Genomic DNA, 21,415 nt, shown 5'->3' with positions numbered 1-21,415 from the left:
CACACAAACACAAACACAAACACAAACACACACACACACACACTTTATTTAGAAGGTTGCAAGTATCATAAACCAAACCGAAAATAAATCCTTGCCATCCAGGCACTAACTAAGCAGAGGAGATTCTATCTCCCAGGTATGCTCTGTATGCCACCAGAGTAAATTGAAATTAAACAGTCCAAATGAATGTGAAGTGCAGACTTTCAGCTTTCAATTCAAGGGGTTGAACAAAAATATCAAGTACAAATTTAAGGAACTGCAACCATTTTTATACACAGTCCCTCCATTTTCAGGGGCTCAAATGTAATTGGACAAATTAATATAATCATAAATAAAATTTTCATTTTTAATATTTTGTTGAGAATCCTTTACTGGCAATGACTGCCTGAAGTCTGGAACCCGTGGACATTACCAAAGACTGGGTTTCCTCCTTTCTGATGCTTTGCCAGGCTCTAACTGCAGCTGTCTTCAGTTGTTCTGTGTTTTGTGGGTCTTTCTGCCTTTTTTAGTTTTGCCTTCAGCAAATGAAATGCATGTTCAATTGGGTTGAGATCAGGTGATTGACTTGGCCATTGCAGAATATTCCACTTCTTTTCCTTCAAAAGCTCCTTGTTTGCTTTTGCAGTGTGTTTTCGATCATTATCCATCTGTACTGTGAAGCGCCGTCCAATCAACTTTGCTGCATTTGGCTAAATCTGGGCTGACAGTATGTCTCTAAACACTGCAGAATTCATCCGGCTGCTTCTGTCACATGATCAATAAACACCAATGACCCAGTGCCACTGGAAGCCATGCATGCTCATGTCATCACACTGCCTCCACGATGTTTTACAGATGATGTTGTGCGCTTTGGATCATGAGTTGTTCCAAGCCTTCTCCACACTTTTTTCTTCCCGTCATTCTGGTACAGATTAATCTTCGTTTCATCCATCCCTCCAAAGAATGCTTTTTCAGAACTGGTCTGGCTTTTTCAGATGTTTTTTTTGGCAAAGTCCTAATGTTGCTCCTATCTCTCTGAATACAAGAATAATTTCCAAAATATTTACAAAACTTAGTTTTGTAGAACATTTGTTTAGCTCATTACACAAAAGGTTAATAATATAACTTAGATTACAAAATCTTCAGTTTTACTCAAATTAGTTGGTGCTGTCCTTACAATCATGAAGGACAAAAATAAATACTAGATGTAGTAGTTTTTGTTGTGGGGTGTGTACATTTTTGCACCAAGTCTTCTAGGCATGGAATGACCAAGTTGGCGACATATTGCAACATCTATCTTTTTCCATTCTTCAAGAATGACCTGCTGCTCAACTTGCCTCTTCAGAATTCTCCATAGGTGTTTGATTGGGTTCAGATCAGGAGACATAGTTGGCCACTGAACCACTTTCATCCTGTTCTTCTACAGAAATTGTAAAATCAAACAAAAAAAGAGACTAATTATGGACTCAACCAAGATTTGTGGGTAGTTTGTGTTATGAATATATGTTTAAATCATAAGACTGGTAATAACAAAGGAACAACGCCTTTAATTAAACAAAAACAACAGCAACAAACCACACTCCACAGCTCTCACATTGTCGCCCCCCCCCCCCCCAAAGGGTGCCAATGAATGTCACCTAAATGAACATATACAGACATCAAAATTTCTTGTAATGACAATAAATGCTCAGCATATAAGAATCCAATGTTAATGACTTGGACTGCTCTGCAAAAGGATATTCTTTGTATCATAAAATTTGTACCACTCAGGAAAAAGATAAGTCTAGAAATGGTTTAAACCCCATATAGATGATAGCATGTAGTCCAGAGGAGAGGATATCCTGTGTACAATGTGATTTGAAATGACCTCCCTCTTGCACTGAAATAGTGAGCAAATAGATCTCATTGGGGGGCAACCATTAAATGATCCCAAATGGAGTTCTAGACTTGTTGTCCAGAGGAGAAAGCAAATTAGACTTGTTGAACAATATGTATGTGTATAAATCTTCACCTCCCTCTGGTGCCAAACATTTCAAGACACCATCCAGGGGAGGATTTGCATGAAGAACGATAACCTCCTTCATACATCGGTGTGCATAGTCTGGCCCGGATGTCAACCAAGTGGCATTTCTATAGAAAGTAAAAGGAACAATCCTTTGATATATGATGGTAAAGAGGTTCTTCACAGAAAAGTTTGATGCATCGGAGCAAGGTCAAGATAAGATTAGTAATACTTATCATACTGTAGGCATCAAGGCAGATATCCCTAGGAGACCGGGGAGTGTGGAAATAGCCCTTCCTGACTAGTTTTGCCAGTGCAACTGGCTACCTCAGAGGTAGGCTTGGGTTTGTTTGGCAGAACATCTGTGACTTCATGATGCCATCAATGAAATCCAGCCCCTTGACTCTGGCAGCACTTGTGCAGCTCCACAGAAGGACATTGCCTCCACCATATTTCACTGTAGGCACCATGCATTTTTCTTTGTACTCGTCACCTTTGTGACGCCATACAGTTTTGAAGCCATCCGTTCCAAAAATATTTATCTTGGTCTCATCACTTCAGAGTACAGAGTCCCAGTAGTCTTCTTGTTTCTCAGCATGGGCCCTGGCAAATTCTAGGTGGGCTTTCTTGTTCATGGGCTTTAGGAGGGGCTTCCCCCCTGGGCAACACCCATGCCTGCCATTCCTCTGCAGTGTACGCCATATTTTTTTTCACGGGAGACAATTACGTGTGTAAAATAGAAAAAAAAAAAAAAAAAAAAAAAAAAAAATATATATATATATATATATATATATATATATATATATATATATATATATATATATATATTATACTATTTTTAATTTAATTTCACACGGTCTCCTATAGCAGTGCAGTGTCACTATGGTGACATTTGTACTGCTATGACTATTGTTCAGAGATACTGGCTGAAATGTCGTCCGTGATCAACAGAGAGCACTACAATATCAACATAATGAGACTGCAGTACTCTTATGACAGTATGAGAGTGGGGGGCTATGTTTTTTTTTTTTTTTTTTTTTTTTTTTTTATGCTTCACATAAAGTGCTGCAGCCATGCAGCCTTTGTTTACAGCTGTGATCGCTGATTTAATTGGCCCTGTACCCTGATCTGTGATCTGCTGTATCTGAAGAATGCAGTAGCTAACGGAGCCTACAAGGTGCGGGAACAGTCCTGCCCAGGGGCGGACTGACCATTTGGAAACTCGGGCACTGCCCGGGGGCCCCATGAGATGCCCCTGGTACCTTTTTCTTTGGCTTTTTTGAGTTTGGGCAAGGGCACATGGGCCCCATGATCCCCTATTGCCCGGGGCCCCATGAGTTGTCAGGCGGGCCCGACAGTTTATATATAGCAGAAGGTCAGGAGGTGGTTAAATATATGTTCAAGCCTACTTTTGAATTATTTAACGCAGTATTAAATCCAAAAATGTATTATATCACAGCTTACCAATCATTAGATGTAGTGGCTGCATCGGTTTTCTTTTCTTTTGGCCTTTTCCCTCTGTTTTCACCTGGTGATCTGGCCAGTAACACACATCCTGTATTAGTGAGCCACCACTCTGGAGAAATGAGTACAGGACACAGTAGACAGCAGCATTGTCAGTCGGGGGAAGGAGAAGTGTTAAATGTATTAGCACATTTCAATACAGTAACAAATTGAAGCCAAACTCACACTTAATAAGTTACAGCAGCCCTTTGGAGGACCAGAGCGATGTCACTTCCAGGTTCCAGCCATTTTGTTTTTTGTTTTTTTTTTTGTTTTTTTTAAAGCACTAAATCAATGCTTTTTTTTTTTTTGCTTTTTTTTTTTTTATCTAATACTTTACATTGCAGAGGAGAGATGTGGGGTCTTATTGACCCCATATCTCTCCATAAAGAGGACCTGTCACTAATTATTTCTATCACAAGGGATGCATGCATTTCTTGTAATAAGAATAAAAGTGATTACAATTTTTTTAAAAGGAACAGTGCAAAAAAAAAAATTAAATTAAGTTTTTTTTAAAAGTTTAAAGTGCCCCCGTCCCCCTGAGCTCGCACATAGTGGTGAACGCATACATAGGCCATGCCCACATATGTAAATGGTGTTCAAACCACATATGGAAGGTGGTATCGCCAGGAATGTCGGAGCAAGAGCAATAATTCTCGTACTAGACCTCCTCTGTAACTTTACGCTGCTAACCTGTAGAAATTTTTAAAGCATCACCCATGGAAATTTTTAATTACCGCAGTTTCAAGCCATTCCATGAGCGTGCGCAATTTTAAAGCGTGAAATGTTGGGTATCAATTTACTCGCCGTAACATCGTCTTACATATTTTACAAAACAATTTTATATATATATTTTTTGTTAATCAAAGTGTATTTTTTTCCAAAAAATATATATTCATTTTTAAAAACTGCGTATTTCAGTTTTTTCAAGTGCATTTTGAATTTTCGGTTTAAGTAACCGAATTTTCATTTCGGTGCACCACTAATATCAACCAATGTTATCTTCCCTTTTGAAAATGACAAACCACCCCCATGTGGAATAAGCACTCATCATGTGTTGGTAACGCACATGGCTCCTCCAAATATACAATGGAATAAGTTAGCATGGCCACCAGGGTCAGAAATTGCTATTCCAAGGATTACTAGGTGATAAAAAAAAAGGAGAAAGGACTGAAGATAGAGAACAAATGCAAGCCACCACATATAATGAATTGTAAGCTGCAATCTATTTTTTGTTTTTGGATTTAGATAACGCCAGTTAAAAATATTATGTGTTATCAGTTCAATCGCAGTAACAGAGATAATTCTTTAACTGTTAGAGAAATACTTTTTTAACCTCATCTTCAGATTCAAAATCATTAGGGAAAAGTATGTTCTAGTGCTTTTGTAAAAGTTCTGCAGTTGCCATGGAAAAGCTGCAAATTACAGCTATTCTAAAAAGCAAGAATGATTACTGATCACAGAACGATGCTTCTCTCCAAGTGCTGATGTACACTCACTGGCCACTTTATTAGGTACACCTTGCTAGTAACGGGTTGGACCCCCCTTTTGCCTTCAGAACTGCCTTAATTCTTCGTGGCATAGATTCAACAAGGTGTTGAAAACATTCCTCCAGAGATTTTGGTTCATATTGACACGATGGCATCACATAGTTGCTGCAGATTTGTCTGCTGCACATCCATGATGCGAATCTCCCGTTCCACCTCATTTATTTTTATTGATTTTATTCTAGGTACTTATTTTGTGCCGTCAATATTACACAGTGCTTTACATATATATTGCATTCACATCAGCCACAGTCCTCGAGGAGTTTACAATCGAAGGTCCCAAAGGTGCTCTATTGGATTGAGATCTGGTGACTGTGGAGGCCACTGGAGTACAGTGAACTCCTTGTCATGTTCAGGAAACCAATTTGAGATTATTAGAGCTTTGTGACATGGTGTATTATCCTGCTGTAAGTAGCCATCAGAAGATGGGTACACTGTATTCATAAAGGGATGGACATGCTCAGCAACAATACTTAAGTAGGCTGCGGTGTTTAAACAATGCTCAGTTGGTACCAACGGCGCAAAGTGTGCAAAAAAAATATCCCCCACACCATTACACTACTAGCCTGAACTGTTGATACAAGGCAGAATGGTTCCATGCTTTCATGTTGTTTGACAAATTCTGACCCTGCCATCTGAATGTGGCAGCTGAATACAGCACTCCTCAGACCAGGCAATGTCCAGTTCTGGTGAGCCTGTGTGAATTGTAGCCTCTGTTTCCTGTTCTTAGCTGACAGCAGTGGTATTGTGGATTCAGAGATGGTATTCTGAATATTTTGTTTGTAACGAGTGGTTATCTGAGTTACTGTTGCCTTTCTATCATCTCAAACCAGTCTGTCCATTCTCCTCTGACCTCAACAAGACATTTTTGTCCACACAAATACCGCTTACAGGATATTTTCTCTTTTTCGTACCATTCTCTGTAAACCCTAGAGATGGTTGTGCTTGAAAATCCCAGTAGATCAGCAGTTTTTGAAATACTCAGACCTGCCTGTCTGGCACCAACAACTATGCCAAATTCAAAGTCACTTAAATCCCCTTTTTTCCCGATTCTGATGCTCAGTTTGAGCTTCAGCAAGTCGTCTTCACCACGTCTACATGCCTAAATGGATTGAGTTGCTGCCTTGTAATTGGCTGATTAGCAGTTTGTGTTACCAAGAAAGTGAACAGGTGTATCTAATAAAAGAGGCCAGTCAGTGTATATTTACTACCGTGTTTCCCCGAAAATAAGACAGTCTTATATTAATTTTAGTTGAAAAAAATGCACTAGGGCTTATTTTCAGGTAGGTCTTATTTTTATTGACGTTTCCACCAGCTCCACAAAAAGGTAAGTTTTTTTTTTTTTTAAAGCAAGCCCCCACCTCTGCCTTCTCTCTCTCTGCCGTTTTTCTCCCCCCCCTCTCTCTCTGCCTTCTCTCTCTCTGCCCTCTTTCTCCCTCCCCCCCCTCGCTCTCCTCCCTACCTACTACATGAAGCTGCAGTGCTGTCACCAGGGTCAGGGGATTACATACTTACCTGCTGCATACTCTGCCCGCCCCTCCAGCACTCCGACTTCAGCACTCGTGGCAGGGATGTGGACCCGCCCCTCTGCTGAAACTCCGAGGAGGAGAGGTGTCCGAATTGCCTGCCTCACTGGCCTTCCCCTCAATGTCTGCTTATTTCAGAAGCGGCACATACAGGGATGGACTGAGCCTCTCATGGGGCCCTGCAGTGACCCCAGGTCCTCGGACAGTGCCCGAATGGTCAGTCCGCCCCTGGTGGAGGTAGGTCTTATTTTCGGGGGAGGGCTTATATTAGCGGTACGTCAAAAAGTACTGCTAGGTCTTACTTTTGGGGAAACACTGTAGCAAGCAAGTGTACCCATTCCACATGGAGCAGAAATGTAGGCCTGTACAATGGCTGATTGATTGGTTAGCATGATGGCTTTGCAGTCCTGGAACCTTGGTTCAATTTGCAGCAGGAAGAAAAGTAGGTCTAGAGCACTTTATCATAGTAAACCCTCAGCTAGGTGTCTGTAAAGCAGTGGAACTCTAGGGGGGTGTAGATTTAAAACCTACTAGATACAAGGATGATGTGGTGAATTGTAAGGTGTGTGTGTTATTTCTTGTACTATTTTGTGTTCCATTTTAGATAGAACAGTAGTTAAATTAGCTTTAATAAATGTGTTGTAGTGATTTAAAAATGCAGCAAATGTGTATCAGATGCTCAATATGTACATTATGCAATAACTTTCTTTACACTGAAATTTTAGGAAAACTACTTTTAACAAGTGCTTTCCTTCTCCTTAATACTATCTGCTTACCTGGTTAGGGGATTGTCCAGCCCTTCTATTTCTGCATATTTACTTAGACTATACCTAGTAAAATAGGAGAGGTTTTCAGTGATGCTTCACTTTTTAAGGGGACAGAAGACTTGATTGTTTTATTAGGCAATGCAATAGGCTTGACTTAACATATGATAATCTCGTGCTTCTAGACCAGCAATCCTCTTGGTTAACTTACAAAATGCAGGAAGATGGGACACTTTATACTTTTCAAATACAGATGGCTGTGTCAACAGACTACCACAGTAGTTAATCGTCCCACTCCACAGCATTTCATGTCACTTAAACGTGCCCCCCCCCCCCCATTTTCAAGGAATGTTGCTATAGTAGGCCTTTGTAGATGGGGCAGGTGCTGGAGCTTCAGCTGGTTGGAGGAAGGGGAGAGCAGCTGGATTTGTATGGGCTTTTGAGCTACGTTAAAGTTTGTCAAGCTGTAAGTGGTTGTATTCCTTGTGGCAGAATTGCCAACGACATGCAAGAGCAATACTAAACCATCAGGTGGACTATACAATAACGTTGACAGACAATACAATAGGATATGTTCAATTATATTAAGTGGTCAATAAAAAGCTTTGTGTGCTTGCTGAAACCCTTCCTATGAGTTAGCAGCTGTTGTTACTATTCCTGTTTTTATAAGCTATTTTACAGTAGAAGATCTACTGTCAAGTACATTTGGTAATGTGTTTTGTACGTTTTCTATGCTTTTTTCACTTTGGGCGCACAGTATGTAATTACCGGATATTAAATGCATTATCAGAGAATCTCTCCAGCATACACAGTATATTTCATTGTTGTTTTCATTGTTTTCTTGATTTTTATGCTTGCTTATCTTACTGTTTTTTGCTGTAGCTATGTTTTGTATTGGAAGAAAAGATTTTCAGAGCAGCCAATAACAGAATTCTGCTCCGTAATCAAGACTAATTCAGAAGCTCCAGAAGGTAAGTCTCATGAAAAAGGAATGCATAAATTCACACTCTTTTGTCCAAGGAGCTATGGAACTGTCCATTATTAATGTCAACAGTCGTATGCTATTTTCAATACATACCCTTGGAGTAATTTGATACCCATTTCCCCTTTTTATATTCCTGGCTTTAAAAGTTTTTAAACACTTAAACTTCTTGAAGAATTATGTTTAGAATAGACAATGTATATGGTATATATGTAAAAAAAAATTCCTATTTAACATTTAGGTGCAGAAGTTTTCCAGGATGCTGGGTAATTACTGTGACTGACTAAAACATGCTTCCTCAAGTCCTCTTCCAGGACAGCATATGAGAGATGGTTCTGCCCACTTGCAAACAGGAAACTCCCCACCCACCATTATATAAAAAAAGAACAATTCACCCTGGTGCATCTGGTTTTTGTGTTTCTTCCAGCCACACAGAAGCATCACTAGTTTATTTTATCTATGTTCTTAGGCCTTTGTGCTAGTTGCAGGTGCCTCCTGGCATATGATCCCCTTTGATTCTAGGGACATTGGACTTGGAGGGATTACATATCTGGATTTTATCCAGGCTACTTTTGTTGGTATCCTAGTTGTAGTACCTTCTTCTCCATCACCTTTTTGGTGTTCCCCAAGGTTCCTTCTATGCCAGAGGAGAATCAACTATCATGGTGGGCACAAAGACTCTAGTGTAGCCCTCACACATGGGGTCAATTTCTGAATCCTCCCCTGTGTTGCCTCAGGCAGAATGCAGCCTGCTTTGCTGCAGGTCCCCCTGAATGCACAGTAATATTGTGGGTGTGTGGGTATACCCTGGTTCCAGCATCTACAGACACCAGGACTGGAGGATGGAACAGTAGGTGGACCTTGATCTTTCCATGCTACACCATGCAGTCTGATTCCGCCATAACAGCTGCTAAGAATCTGTCAGAGTGCTCCAACGGTAGGTTAGTTTGAGTTTTTTTCTTATAGCTGTCCTTCCTACTATAACCATGCTGTGGAGAGGCACAGTGTGGTGTACCATTGGGAGGAGGGGCTCTCTTTTGGGTATTGGTTGCTATGGGTGTTTGCATTCCTCTTACAAGCCCAGGGTAAATGTGATTTGTGTTCCTGTCCACTATTAATGTGGCCAATTGGAGGCAGAGGCTGCAGACCTTAAGCCTCACGTGGCAGAGTAGCTGAAAGATATGCAGAAGCCCAACTTGCTAACTCCTTCCTACACTAATGTTACACTTCTACAGGTGCAAGGCCACTGGGGTTTGCTTACTCAATTTTTATCATTGATTACATTTTTTTTTTTTTTTTTTTGCAGCGAGGGGGGGAGGGGGGGTCTGCTGGGGTTTAATTCAAGTTTGCTATGATTGATTTTGGTCAATAGCCTTAATAAGGGTGTTTGTTTTTTTTTTTGTAAGAACATACTCATGGTTAAGCTATCATGGAATCCTACTGTACGGTTTTTCTGGGTCTCATTCGTTCCCCCTAAGTCAGGGCTTAGGAATTGGTGATTCCTTCACTATTTTCAAACCCATCAAAGGATAGAAGGCAATGTCTACATGCTTGTTGTAGCTGATTGACCTCCCATTGGATGGTGCCTTCATATTTCCAGGACCAATGGCACATAACAAATTAGCCATTTTTAAGGGTGGCATTCTGACCACCACTGCAAGGGATTTATTCTTCACACTGACTTCCAATGTATAAGGCATTTTTCCCTTTGTCCACAGATGAATTGATTTCAGTAAAGGATTCCTGAAGCCTGAGATTCATTTTAGGGGTTGCCACCTGGTCTGATGTTCATATGGTGTTTTTCACATATCAGTATGGCCATGCTCCCCTGTCAGGAATAAGCCTTATGGAATAGGTCCTGCAAGCATCCTAAGATGATAAACTCACGTTCAGGAGCTTTTCTGTGTTTTTCTCAGCAGCCCTGAACTCTCCCTAATGTTTTCCTATGTGTCCATATGCACTTTACAGTCGTTTTTTTGAACACATCAAACTTGCGTTCAGGAGTAGATTTTATCAGTGTTTCAAACGCTTGTAAACGCGGCTAACTGCGTTTAGAAGCGTTTTTTGACTAGTCCATATCCAGGGCACAATTCACTAAGCGGTATCCTACCGCATCCGAGTATGCGGTAGGATACCGTATAGCATTTAAAAAAACCCAAAACATTTGATTCTACTAAAAAAGGCTACAAGAATACCGCATGATTTTATCAAGTCATGCAGAATTTTAGTAGTGAAAAGCATGCATCATGTTTCAGCTGTCAGCGGCGTTCTCAATGACAGCTGAATGTAAAAGAAAAAATTGCCGGCAATTAAAAATAATTTTAAAAAATGGCGTGGGGTCCCCCCAACCATACCAAGCCCTTCGGGTCTGGTATGGATTTTGAGGGGAAGCCCCACGCCAAAAAAAAAAATGGCGTGGGGTTCCCCCCCAAAATCCATACCAGACCCGGCAGGTCAGGAAAGGGGGGGGCAAGCAAGCACCCCCTCCCCGAACTATACCAAACCACATGCCCTCAACATGGGGGGGGGGGGTGCTTTGGGATAGGGTGAGCTTCCCCCCCCCCCCCAAAGCACCTTGTCCCTATGTTGATGTGGACAATTGCCTCTTCCCCACGACCCTGGTCAGTGGTTGTGGGGGTCTACGGGTGGGGGCTTATTGGTATCTGGAGGTCCCCTTTAGGGCCCCCCCCCCACGTGAATGAGTATGGGGTACATGGCACCGCTACCCATTTACAAAAAAAAAAAAAGGTAGTGTGAAAAGACAGGAGTCATTATTTGCCAAGTCCTTTAATAAAAGAATGTCCCCCAAAGTAGATCCAACGTCAATCACGATGTCATCTCCTCTCCGAAGAAAAAAAAAACCCTCCACTACCGCAGCTGGCCCCCGGCCATCTGCTCAGAAGCTGGCTTGATAGTTCTTAAATATGTAAGGGGCGGGGTCACACAGGTGATGTCATCGGGTGGCTCTGCCGCTTACATATTTAAGAACTGTCAAACCAGCTTCTGAGTAGATGGCGGGGGGCCAGCATCAGTAGCGGTGGACATTGTGACATCGTGATTGACATTGGATTTACTTCAGGGGACATTCTTTTATTAGCCACAAGCCTACAGGGCACTTATACCCCCTTCCTACCCAGGCCAATTTCCAGCTTTCAGCGCTGTTGCACTTTGAATGACAATTGCGCGGTCATGCAACACTATACCCTTATGAAATTTTTACCATTTTTTTGAGACCGCTTTATTTTGGTGGTATTTAATCAACTCTGGGTTTTTTATTTTTTCTTAAACCAAAAACCACTAAAAATTTTGAAAAAAAAAATGTTTTTTCTTAGTTTTTGTTATAAAATTTTGTAAATAAGTGATTTTTCTCCTTCACTGATGTGTGCTAATGAGGCTGCAGTGATGGGCACCGATAGGCTGCACTGATGGACACTGATAGGTGGCACTGATAGGCATTGACAGGCATCCCTGATGGGCACTGAAAGGCAGCACTGATATATGGCACTGATAGGTGGCACTGACTGGCACTGATAGGTGGCACTGACTGGCACTGATAGGTGGGACTGACTGGCAATGATGGGTGACACTGAAAGGCAGCTCAGATGGGCACTGATATGTGGCATTGATGTGCACTGGTAGACACAGATATGTGGCATTGATGTGGCACTGATGGGCACTGGCACGTGGCACTGGTGAGCACTGACAGCTATCACTGATGGACACTGACAGGTGGCACTGCTGGAGCTACACTGATCATCAGTGTTCTGATGATCAGTGTAGATTTCCCCTCCGCGGAATGCCGATTACTGGCTCTCCTCTACTCTCGAGCTGTCAGCGTGACCGCTCGTGAGGAGAGAAATGCCGATAACCGGCATTTCCCTGTTTACATGTGATCAGCTGTGATTGGACACAGCTGATCACATGACCGAGCCGACATCTTCGGCTCTTTCCGAGGACCGGTGATCCGCTGTGTCCGAGGTGTACAGCGCACCACCAATTGCCGCGCTGCATGCTCCCTGAGCTGCGCATGTGCGGTGAGAATGGGAGGACGTCATATGACGTACTCCCAGAACGAGAGAACCACCTTGCGTCTGTCATTGGACTATATGGCGGGCAGGAGGTGGTTAAAGGACTTGTCAAAGAATGACTCATGTCTTTTTTTTTTTTCCACACTAACTTTTTGTTTTCTTTTTTGTGAATGGGTAGCGGTACCATGCACCCCATACTCATTCATGTGGGGGGGGGCAGGATCTGGGGGCCCCCTTGCTAAAGGGGGCTTCCAGATTCTGATAAGCCCCCCCTCCCCCCGCCTGTAGACACCCACAACCACTGGCCAGGATTGTGGGGAAGAGACCCTTGTCCCCATCAATATGGGGACAAGGTACTTTGGGGGGGTGGGGGCTTGCTTGCTCACCCCCTTCCCCCCCGGCAATTAAACAATAATGAAAAAAAAAATGGCATGGGGTCCCCCCCTCCCATCATACCAAGCCCTTCGGGTCTGGTATGGATTTTGGGGAAAACCCCACACCATTTTTTTTTTTTTTTTTTAATTTTGGCGTGGGGCTTTCCCTCAAAATCCATACCAGACCCGAAAGGCTTGGTATGGATGGGAGGAAGGGATCCCACGCCGTTTTTTTAATTAGTTTTTTATTGCCAGAAATTCTTTCTTTTACATTCAGCTGTCAGTGGGAGTCCTGCTGAGAGCTGAAACATTAATGAATGCTTTTCACTACTAAAATACCGCCTGACTTGATAAAATAACTCATGCGGTATTTTAGTAGCCTTTTTTTTTGTGAATTTACTATTTTTCAGTGCATTCTGGGCATTTGGGAGGGTCTCCTGAGGTTATCTTATAAAAACGCTTCTAAACGCAAACGTGCATAAACGCGTTATGGAAACGTGGCTAAACTGACGTTTTTTCAACCTACGTTTTCCAGCAGTCAGTTTCCATCGTTCAGAAGAGTTTTCCCAAACGCCCCGTGCACATGAACTCTAACTCTCTTCCTAGAAATCTTCCAGTACAGCACGGATTTCATCCCTATTTTTGTATCTAAGTAGTAGAGTTTTTTAAAATATAATTTGTACTTCCTGTTTGTTCATTTTGGTGCTTTTTCATCACTGAGGCAAAAGGGTGATTTATTTATTTATTCCCCATAATGGTGGATAATGTTTCCTGTTTTCAGGTGGGCAGAGCCATCTCTCAAATGCTGCCCTGGAAAATTCCTAGAAATTTAGTTACTAGGTAACTAATGGGTTTTTTTTGGGTTTTTTTTTATATATATAATTTACTTTTTATTAACTTTTTTAAAGCGCTTACAAGAAACAGAGTTGCATAGAATTGTGAAATAACAATCACAAGGCAATAAAAGAACAAAGAAACAGGCTCATCGATGAGAGGCATATAGGTAAATACAATGTCAGTGCATAACAATGAATTAACCGCCATTTTCAGACAATTGAGTAGGCAAATTGGAAACCATAAGATCTATCAGTTCCCAAACTGCTTCAAAGGTGGTGACAGAGTTAGCATGCAAAGCAGTGAGGTATTCCATTCTTCTAATTTCTGCTATGACCTTCACCAGTTCTGAATGTGTAGGAGGCATAGTAGAAAGCCAATGCATGGGAATGGTTTTCCTGGCCGCTGTTAAAACATGGGAGGATTTTTTCCTGGCAAATTTGGAGAGGCCTGGAAAAGGCAGGCCCAGCAAAAAGAGGATAGGCTCAAATGGAATGATTGCCTGTAATAGTAGCTGCAAAAGGTTAAGAACCTCTCTCCAGAAGAGTGCAATGTGTTGGCAAGTCCAAAAAATATGAAAAAGAGTGCCTGTTTCCTCGCCACATTGCCAGCAGACCGGAGAAACACCCAGATTGCGAGCATGGAGAATCTCAGGGGGCTTATACCAAAACATCAGTATTTTATAAGTGTTTTCTTTATATACTACACAAATAGAAGATCTGGAGGCAGCCTCCCATAACCTACTCCATTGATCCAATATCACGTTGGAGGATTCGGGGCCATTTGTGCATATAAAGGTGTGCATCAATGGAAAGGGGACAAGCGTCTCGAAGCAGCTTATAAGTAGAGGAAATTATTCCCCATTGGTAGGGACCCTGAATACAGATACATCCGAAGAGAGTAGGCTTCTCAAGGGTTAGAGATTGTGTTTTGGAGGAGAAAAAGTGATGTATCTGTAGATATACATAATACTGGTGAGATGACATACGAGTAGCTTTTTGAATCTCAGAAAAGGATTTCAGCTTATGGGTCACTGGGTGAACCAAGTGTCGCAATTTAAATAGATCGGCTTTGGCCCAGGGAGCCACACGAGCCAAAGCCAAACTATCAGGGAGACTGGGATTAAATATGACATTGGTCAGGGGAGAACACAGAGAAGACAGGGCAAATCTAACCTTACACCACCTCCATATAGATAACGTAAAGTGCATGGGCCCAAGCAGGAGATGTTTGTAAGAGGTGGTTTCAGTGTTGGTCATAGACCAGAATAAAGAACAAGGGTGCGTTGGACACAATTGTAGCCATTCAATCTCTGCCCATTTATTAGGGGGGCGCTGGGAGGACCATGCGACGAGTACGAAGGTGAGTAGCCAAATAATATGAGACAATATCTGGGGCCCCCAGACCTCCCCTAGATTGAGGAGAGAGGACAGTATGGGCCTTTCGGTGAGATTTATTATGCCAGATGAAGTGAAGGAAAGATTTCTGAAGGGAATGCAACTTGGACATGGGAATAGGAACAGGAAGCGTCTCAAACAGATACAGAAGTTTAGGCAGTATGGTAATTTTTAGTACATTAATCCTTCCCAGGAAGGAGATGGCAAGATTGTCCCAAGATTTTAAGGATTGACAAATAGCATGAAACGGGGGGAAAAATTAGACTCATAAAGGGAGTGCTAAGAGGCGGTAAGGTTGGTACCTAAATACCTCAAGGGATGTGAGTACCATCGATAGGGATAATTTGACAGGAGAGAAGATAAAATGGTAGATGGTATGTGGAGCGGTAATGCTTCGGTTTTAGACGTGTTGACCTTATAACCCGACTGGGCACTGAAAAGCTGTAGAGTACAATGTAAGACCAGCAGAGTAATGTGGGGCTCCATCAGTGTCAGCAAGATATCATCAATAAACAAAGATTGTTTAAAGTCACTATTGTGGGTGTGTATCCCATGGATATCTGTATTGGATCTGATGGCTAGCCGGGACAAAGCCCACCTGGTCTCTGTGAATAAGTTTGGATATACATTTGGCCAGTCTATTAGCTAGAATTTTCGTAAAAATCTTGTAGTCAGAATTTAGTAAAGCTATAGGACAATCGTTATCTGGAAGGAAATGGTCCTTATCCAGCTTGGGGATCACAGAAATGTATGAGCGAGTAAAATCATCATGTGGGTGCGACCCCCTCAGGAGATCCCGAAACAAAGCCAGAAGATGGGGGGCTAAAATGCCGATAAAGGATTTGTAATATGAATAAGGAAGACCGTCTGGCCTTGGGGACTTGAGTAGGAAGATGTTTTGACAACATCCAATAATTCTTTAATGAATATGTTCCCGTTCAGAGCTGTGGTATCAGAAGGTGACAAACATGGCAATTGTAATGAGTCAAAAAATGCGTCAAAAACAGCCAACTGAAGGGGAGGGTGAGTATCGGGCTAGGTAGCTATAAAGCTTCTCATAGTATTCCCCAAATATTGTAGCCATAACATGCGGGTCATATGTAGGTTTGCCATCAGACTGAAGTAGGTGCCCCGGTAGTGAGGGGGACGTTTGATATTTACAGTGAGGAACAGAAGTATTTGAACACCCTGCGATTTTGCAAGTTCTTAGAAATCATGGAGGGGTCTGAAATTCACATTGTAGGTGCATTCCCACTCTGAGAGACAGAGTTTAAAAAAAAAAATTCAGTAAATCACATTGTATGATTTTTAAAATATTTATTTGTCTTGCACTGCTGAACATAAGTATTTGAACACCTGAGAAAATCATTGTTAATATTTTGTACAGAAGCTTTTGTTTGCAATTACAGAGGTCAAACATTTCCTGACGTTCTTGACCAGGTTTGCACACACTGCAACAGGGATTTTGGCCCACTCCTCCACACAGATCTCCTCTAGATCTGTCAGGTTTCGGGGCTTTCGCTGAGCAACACAGAGTTTCAGCTCCCTCCAAAGATGTTCTATTGGATTTAGGTCTGGAGACTGGCCAGGCCACTCCAGAACCTTGATATGCTTCTTACGGAGCCACTCCTTGGTTATCCTGGCTGTGTGCTTCGGGTCGTTGTCATGTTGGAAGACCCAGCCACGACCCATCTTCAATGCTCTGACTGAGGGAAGGAGGTTGTTGCTCAAAATCTCACAATAAATGGCCCCATTCATCCTCTCTTTAATACAGTGCAGTCGTCCTGTCCCTTTCGCAGAAAAGCACCCCCAAAGCATGATGTTATCACCCCCATGCTTCACAATAGGGATGGTGTTCTTGGGATGCAACTCATCCTTCTTTTTCCTCCAAACACGACGAGTGAAGTTTAGACCAAAAAGTTCTACTTTGGTCTCATCTGACCACATGACTTTCTCCCATGCCTCCTCTGGATCATCCGGATGGTCATTGGCAAACTTCAGACAGGCCTGGATATGTGATGACTTGAGCAAGGGAATCTTCCGTGCAATGCATGATTTAAAACCATGACGGCGCAGTGTTCTACTGACAGTGACCTTTTAAACTGTGGTCCCAGCTCTCTTCATGTCATTGACCAGCTCCTCCCTTGTAGTTCTTTCTTATCAGTGATACCCCACGAGGTGAGATCTTGCATGGAGCCCCAGTCTGAGGGACACTGACAGTCGTCTTTAGCCGCTTCCATTTTCTAACAATTGCTCCAACAGTTGATCTATTTTCACCAAGCTGCTTTGCAATTGCCCCGTAGCCCTATCCAGCCTTGTGGAGGTCCACAATTTTGTCTGTGGTGTCTTTTGACAGCTCTTTGGTCTTGCCCATGGTAGTAGTTGGTGTCTGACTGACTGTGTGCTACTAAGTTAGATTAATGAGTGGAGTAGAGGTGGACTTTATAAAGGCACAGTAACAGGTCTTTGAGAGCCAGAATTCTTGCTGTTTCTTAGGTGTTCAAATACTTATGTTCAGCAGAGCAAGACAAATAAATTCTTTCAGGAAATCACATTGCATGATTTTTAATTTTTGTTTTAAATTCCGTCTCTCAGAGTGGGAATGCACCTACAATGTTAATTTCAGACCCCTCTATGATTTCTAAGTGGGAGAACTTGCAAAATCGCAGGGTGTTCAAATACTTCTGTTCCTCGCTGTAAGTCTATTTACAAGCATGCGATACGGTTTATCAGAAAAATCATAACATTTTTGCCTAGCCCAGGAGAAAGATTTAGCAGTTTTATGTAGGTAAAGAGCCCTGATTTGATCCCATATATGGGAAACTTTCTGAAACCGAGGTATAGACGGGTAGGCTAATAATCTACATTTGGCTAAGGATAATTGGCGTAAGAGGGATTGTGTGGCACAAAGGCCTTCTTTGAACGAGAACCCACGGAGATACAGAGGCTGCTGAAAACGGCCTTATGGACCTTCCAGAGAGTTGAGGATGAAAATACCGAGCCAAAGTCAAAATAAGCATCCAGGCCCCCAGAGAGCTCCTCTCGAAGTTGTTCCTTAGGGGAGGAGGTAGAAAGAAGGAGATCAAGTGACAATGAGGCATTATCTGACCAAGTCGTCAGGTTGATCCCCGAGGAAACCAACAAGGGGATCGGGGGCAGTAACAAAAAAATTATCCAATCGAGAGAACATGCAATGTGGAGTAGAATAAAACGTGAATTGCCTATGGAGAGGATGTTTGACTCGCCAGGCGTCAAAGAGGCGATGCTCCCTGGTCAGTTTATGGAAAGCCGTCGAGGAGGAGCATAATCTCTTCGACAGAGTAGGTGCAAAACGCACCTTCCTATCTTTGTGAGGGGACATAACCATGTTAAAATCTGCCTAAACAATCCATGCATGGAGTAGGTAAAGAACACAGTTTATCTATGGTTTGATAGAGAAGTAACCGCTGACCAGAGTTGGGTGTATTCAAATTCAAAAGCGCAAATAGAAAGCCCCTGTACATACATTCCAACAAGACATTACCGACCAAGTGGGTCAACCCAAGAGGAGGAGACCCTCAGGGAGCAGTTTTTCCAAATCAAAATGGCTACTCCGGTTTTCCCAGAGGGAACAAAGCCGAGTAGGATTGCTAGAAGCACTTGGAGGCAAAGCGATAAGAGCCATCATGCTTGAAATGGGTTTCCTGAAAGAATATAATATCTGCTCCCGAGGATCTTAACTCCCTCAGAGCCATCCACCATTTTAGGACTGAGTTAAGTCCTTTGACATTATATGACAACAGCCTTAAAGCCATCATAAAACATTAATAATTGTAGCAGCTGTGTAACCTGAGCATACAGGAAAATTATCATCGATGAGGCAAAATAGAAAACAGAAATAGAGAACCAGGTGATTAGAATGGCAACAGGCCTAGTACAAACAAATATATCACTCAGAACAGAGGCCATAGGTATTACAGCCAGAAACAAAGATATCATCAGAGATATATACCCGGGATATTGGTAATATCCTGAATTGTCAGGGCTGAAAGCTTGATGTACAAAGGAGCAACACGGCAGCTGACCCGAAATGGCAGGTGCCAACCTCAGTAATCCACAGAACAGCTATAATCAGGACACAACAATTAGGAAAATTGCTAAGGCACACATGGGGGCATAGGAGCTCAATTAACAGGGCGGGAGACTTGATATGTAAAAGAGTCAGGTTGTGGAGCCCACCAAACCAGGAAGTAGGGGACGTTGAGGAGTGCGAGTAATCTCTTCTTCCCAGGTTTAGCGGTTGTCCAGATCTTGCGTGGAGTAGCAGAGGACCTGGACGGAGTAGGAGGTTGCAGAAAGGTCTCTTCCGGCAGGGGAGGGAGTCCCAACTGTTTAAAGAAGGAGTCCGCTTCATGCAGGTCACGAAGTAAGACTTGGGCATTATCTTTGGAGACAACTAGCTTAAAAGGAAATCCCCACCGGTAAGCGATGCGATGCTGCTGAAGATGAGTGGTGACCAGCTTCAAGACACGCCTTTTTGCCAAGGTGATGATAAATCACTGAAAATTTGAAGTCTGTCTCCTTTAAATTCCAGAGAGGACTTGTTGCAGGTAGAAGAGAGCAAGGCCTCCTTGCTGTGAAAGTAGTGAAAATGAATGATAACATCTCTGAGCCTAGTACCCTCAGGAGGCTTCGGGCCTAATGACCTATGGGCCTGGTCCATGCATCAATCAACTTCTGGGACTTTGGGGGCCAGAGTGGTAAACCGAGATGGCAGGTTATGCCAAAGTTGGGAGTCAGGGACCGTCTCAGAGATGCCATGAACACAGATATTCTGACGGCGCTCCCTGTTTTCCAGTTCCTCCTGCTGGAGCTGAGACTTAGAATGTTTCAGATTTGCATTATCCTCTTCCAGGACATGGACATATTGCACCAAATCGTCAAACTTTGACTCAAGGTGGTCTGTGCGGTCTCCCAATTGGGTAATCTCCCCCCTAAGCTCCTGAGCCAGCTTCCCTATGTCAACAGAGATAGTGCAGATAATATTGCATAAAAATACTTGCAGTTTGTCCTCCAGGATATCCACCAGATTAGGAAGCAAGGCAGCAGGGACATCTGTGTCTGTCCCCTCCATTTCAGCGGACCCTCCGGAGCACTCACTTGGACCACCGCCACTACTCGAGGCTAGGGATGCAGGCCTGGTAAAGAATCAATCCAGCATGGAAGCCCGGGGGTCCAGAGGAGGCGGCGTGGGCAGCTTTCAACGCCCAATTTTACCCATGTAGGTGCCTGTGGGTATCCTGACTTGTGGGAGAACTCTCCCAGGTCTGTGACTGTTGCAGGAGGGTAGCAGGAGGGCTGTGAAGGCTGAGGGTTGGTGGAGCTCATACTGCTCCAGGTGGACTTCTGGTGGACGGAGATGCAGTTGCCAAACAGGACCTATCTGCTTCCGTGTCATACATTGAGCATAACTTCCCCCCACCAGTCTCTGCTTTTCCTCTTTCAAGGTGTTTCACATCATTGGGGGCTCTCTGCTGCTAATGCGGGTGGCCTGCTGCTGATTGATGTACTGGCCATCCGATGTACTGGCCATCCTCAAAGCTTGCTAGGTTTACACATGTGCTAAAATGTATTTATTATTTTTTATTATTATCCACACGCATGTCTTCCACATCTTGAAACCTTTACTGAGGTTCTGTCTGCTATCAGCTGTAGATTTTTTACTTGAAGTTCAATAAATATTCTGAGGCTTGTCAGACTTATGTGGAGATCATAATCTTTTAGTGCATAATACAGTGATCTACTTCACTTGTCAATTATATCTGTGTTTTCCCATGACCAAGTGCAGAGAATGCATAAACACCCACAGAATCTTCCTCACACAGCTCTGTTTTGGAGGAAGTAATGTCAGACAGCTCTTAAATTGGCAGGTTCTGCACGAAGAGTGTTACTTTGGAGGGGGGGGTGGCCTAGTCCAAAATTTACACTATACTGTACATATAGAACATGTCATTGTCTAGTCAACATGTATCCAAATTGGCACTGTTCTTTAAGGAGAACAGTAAAGATTGCTTTTATTGAGCATTGTTTCCTTAAAGATTTCTGCAATTATTTGAATCGTTTTGTGGTATACAAGTTTCAAGGTGTTGTACAGTTAATGCGTTTTCCATCAATCCATAGAACAACAAGAAAACTATTTTTTCCTTTGTGACGTTTTACCAGAAGACCGTGTCCTACGGGAAGAGCTCCAGCAGGAGAGATTGGTGAGCTATGAACCTCCTAACTGTAAAATTAATTTCATTATTGAAAAAAATGTAAAATGTATCTAAACCTAAAAGCATAAAGTTTATATTTTGTAAGTTACCACTGCTTAGTATATGCATGTAATGGTCTCGTTTAGTTTTCTTTTTTTCAGGCTTTGTTCTCCCCATTTCCACTGAGTGATCCCGCAAACAACGTCCTTCCTGCCCTTTCATGACTATGCTTTATTCCCTTGCCTT

The 21,415-nt window shown here is 42.7% G+C and overlaps 1 protein-coding gene across 1 annotated transcript in view; it reads left to right on the top strand.

Moving 5' to 3' along the window:
• Positions 1 to 21,415, top strand: part of LOC149464702 (zinc finger protein 277-like) — a 110,306-nt gene that overhangs the window by 42,538 nt on the left and 46,353 nt on the right. The window contains exons 3-4 of the mRNA XM_089673953.1: positions 8,204 to 8,292; positions 21,096 to 21,178. Of these exons, the coding sequence (XP_089530079.1) occupies positions 8,204 to 8,292; positions 21,096 to 21,178 (172 nt within the window). The remainder of the gene's footprint in view (positions 1 to 8,203; positions 8,293 to 21,095; positions 21,179 to 21,415) is intronic.

This window comes from Staurois parvus, unplaced genomic scaffold (genome assembly GCF_062004578.1).
Source record: "Staurois parvus isolate SC_StPar_1 unplaced genomic scaffold, SC_StPar_1.0 ptg000147l, whole genome shotgun sequence".
NCBI classification, from domain to species: Eukaryota; Metazoa; Chordata; class Amphibia; order Anura; family Ranidae; genus Staurois; species Staurois parvus.
This window is presented reverse-complemented; position numbering and strand designations above follow the sequence as displayed.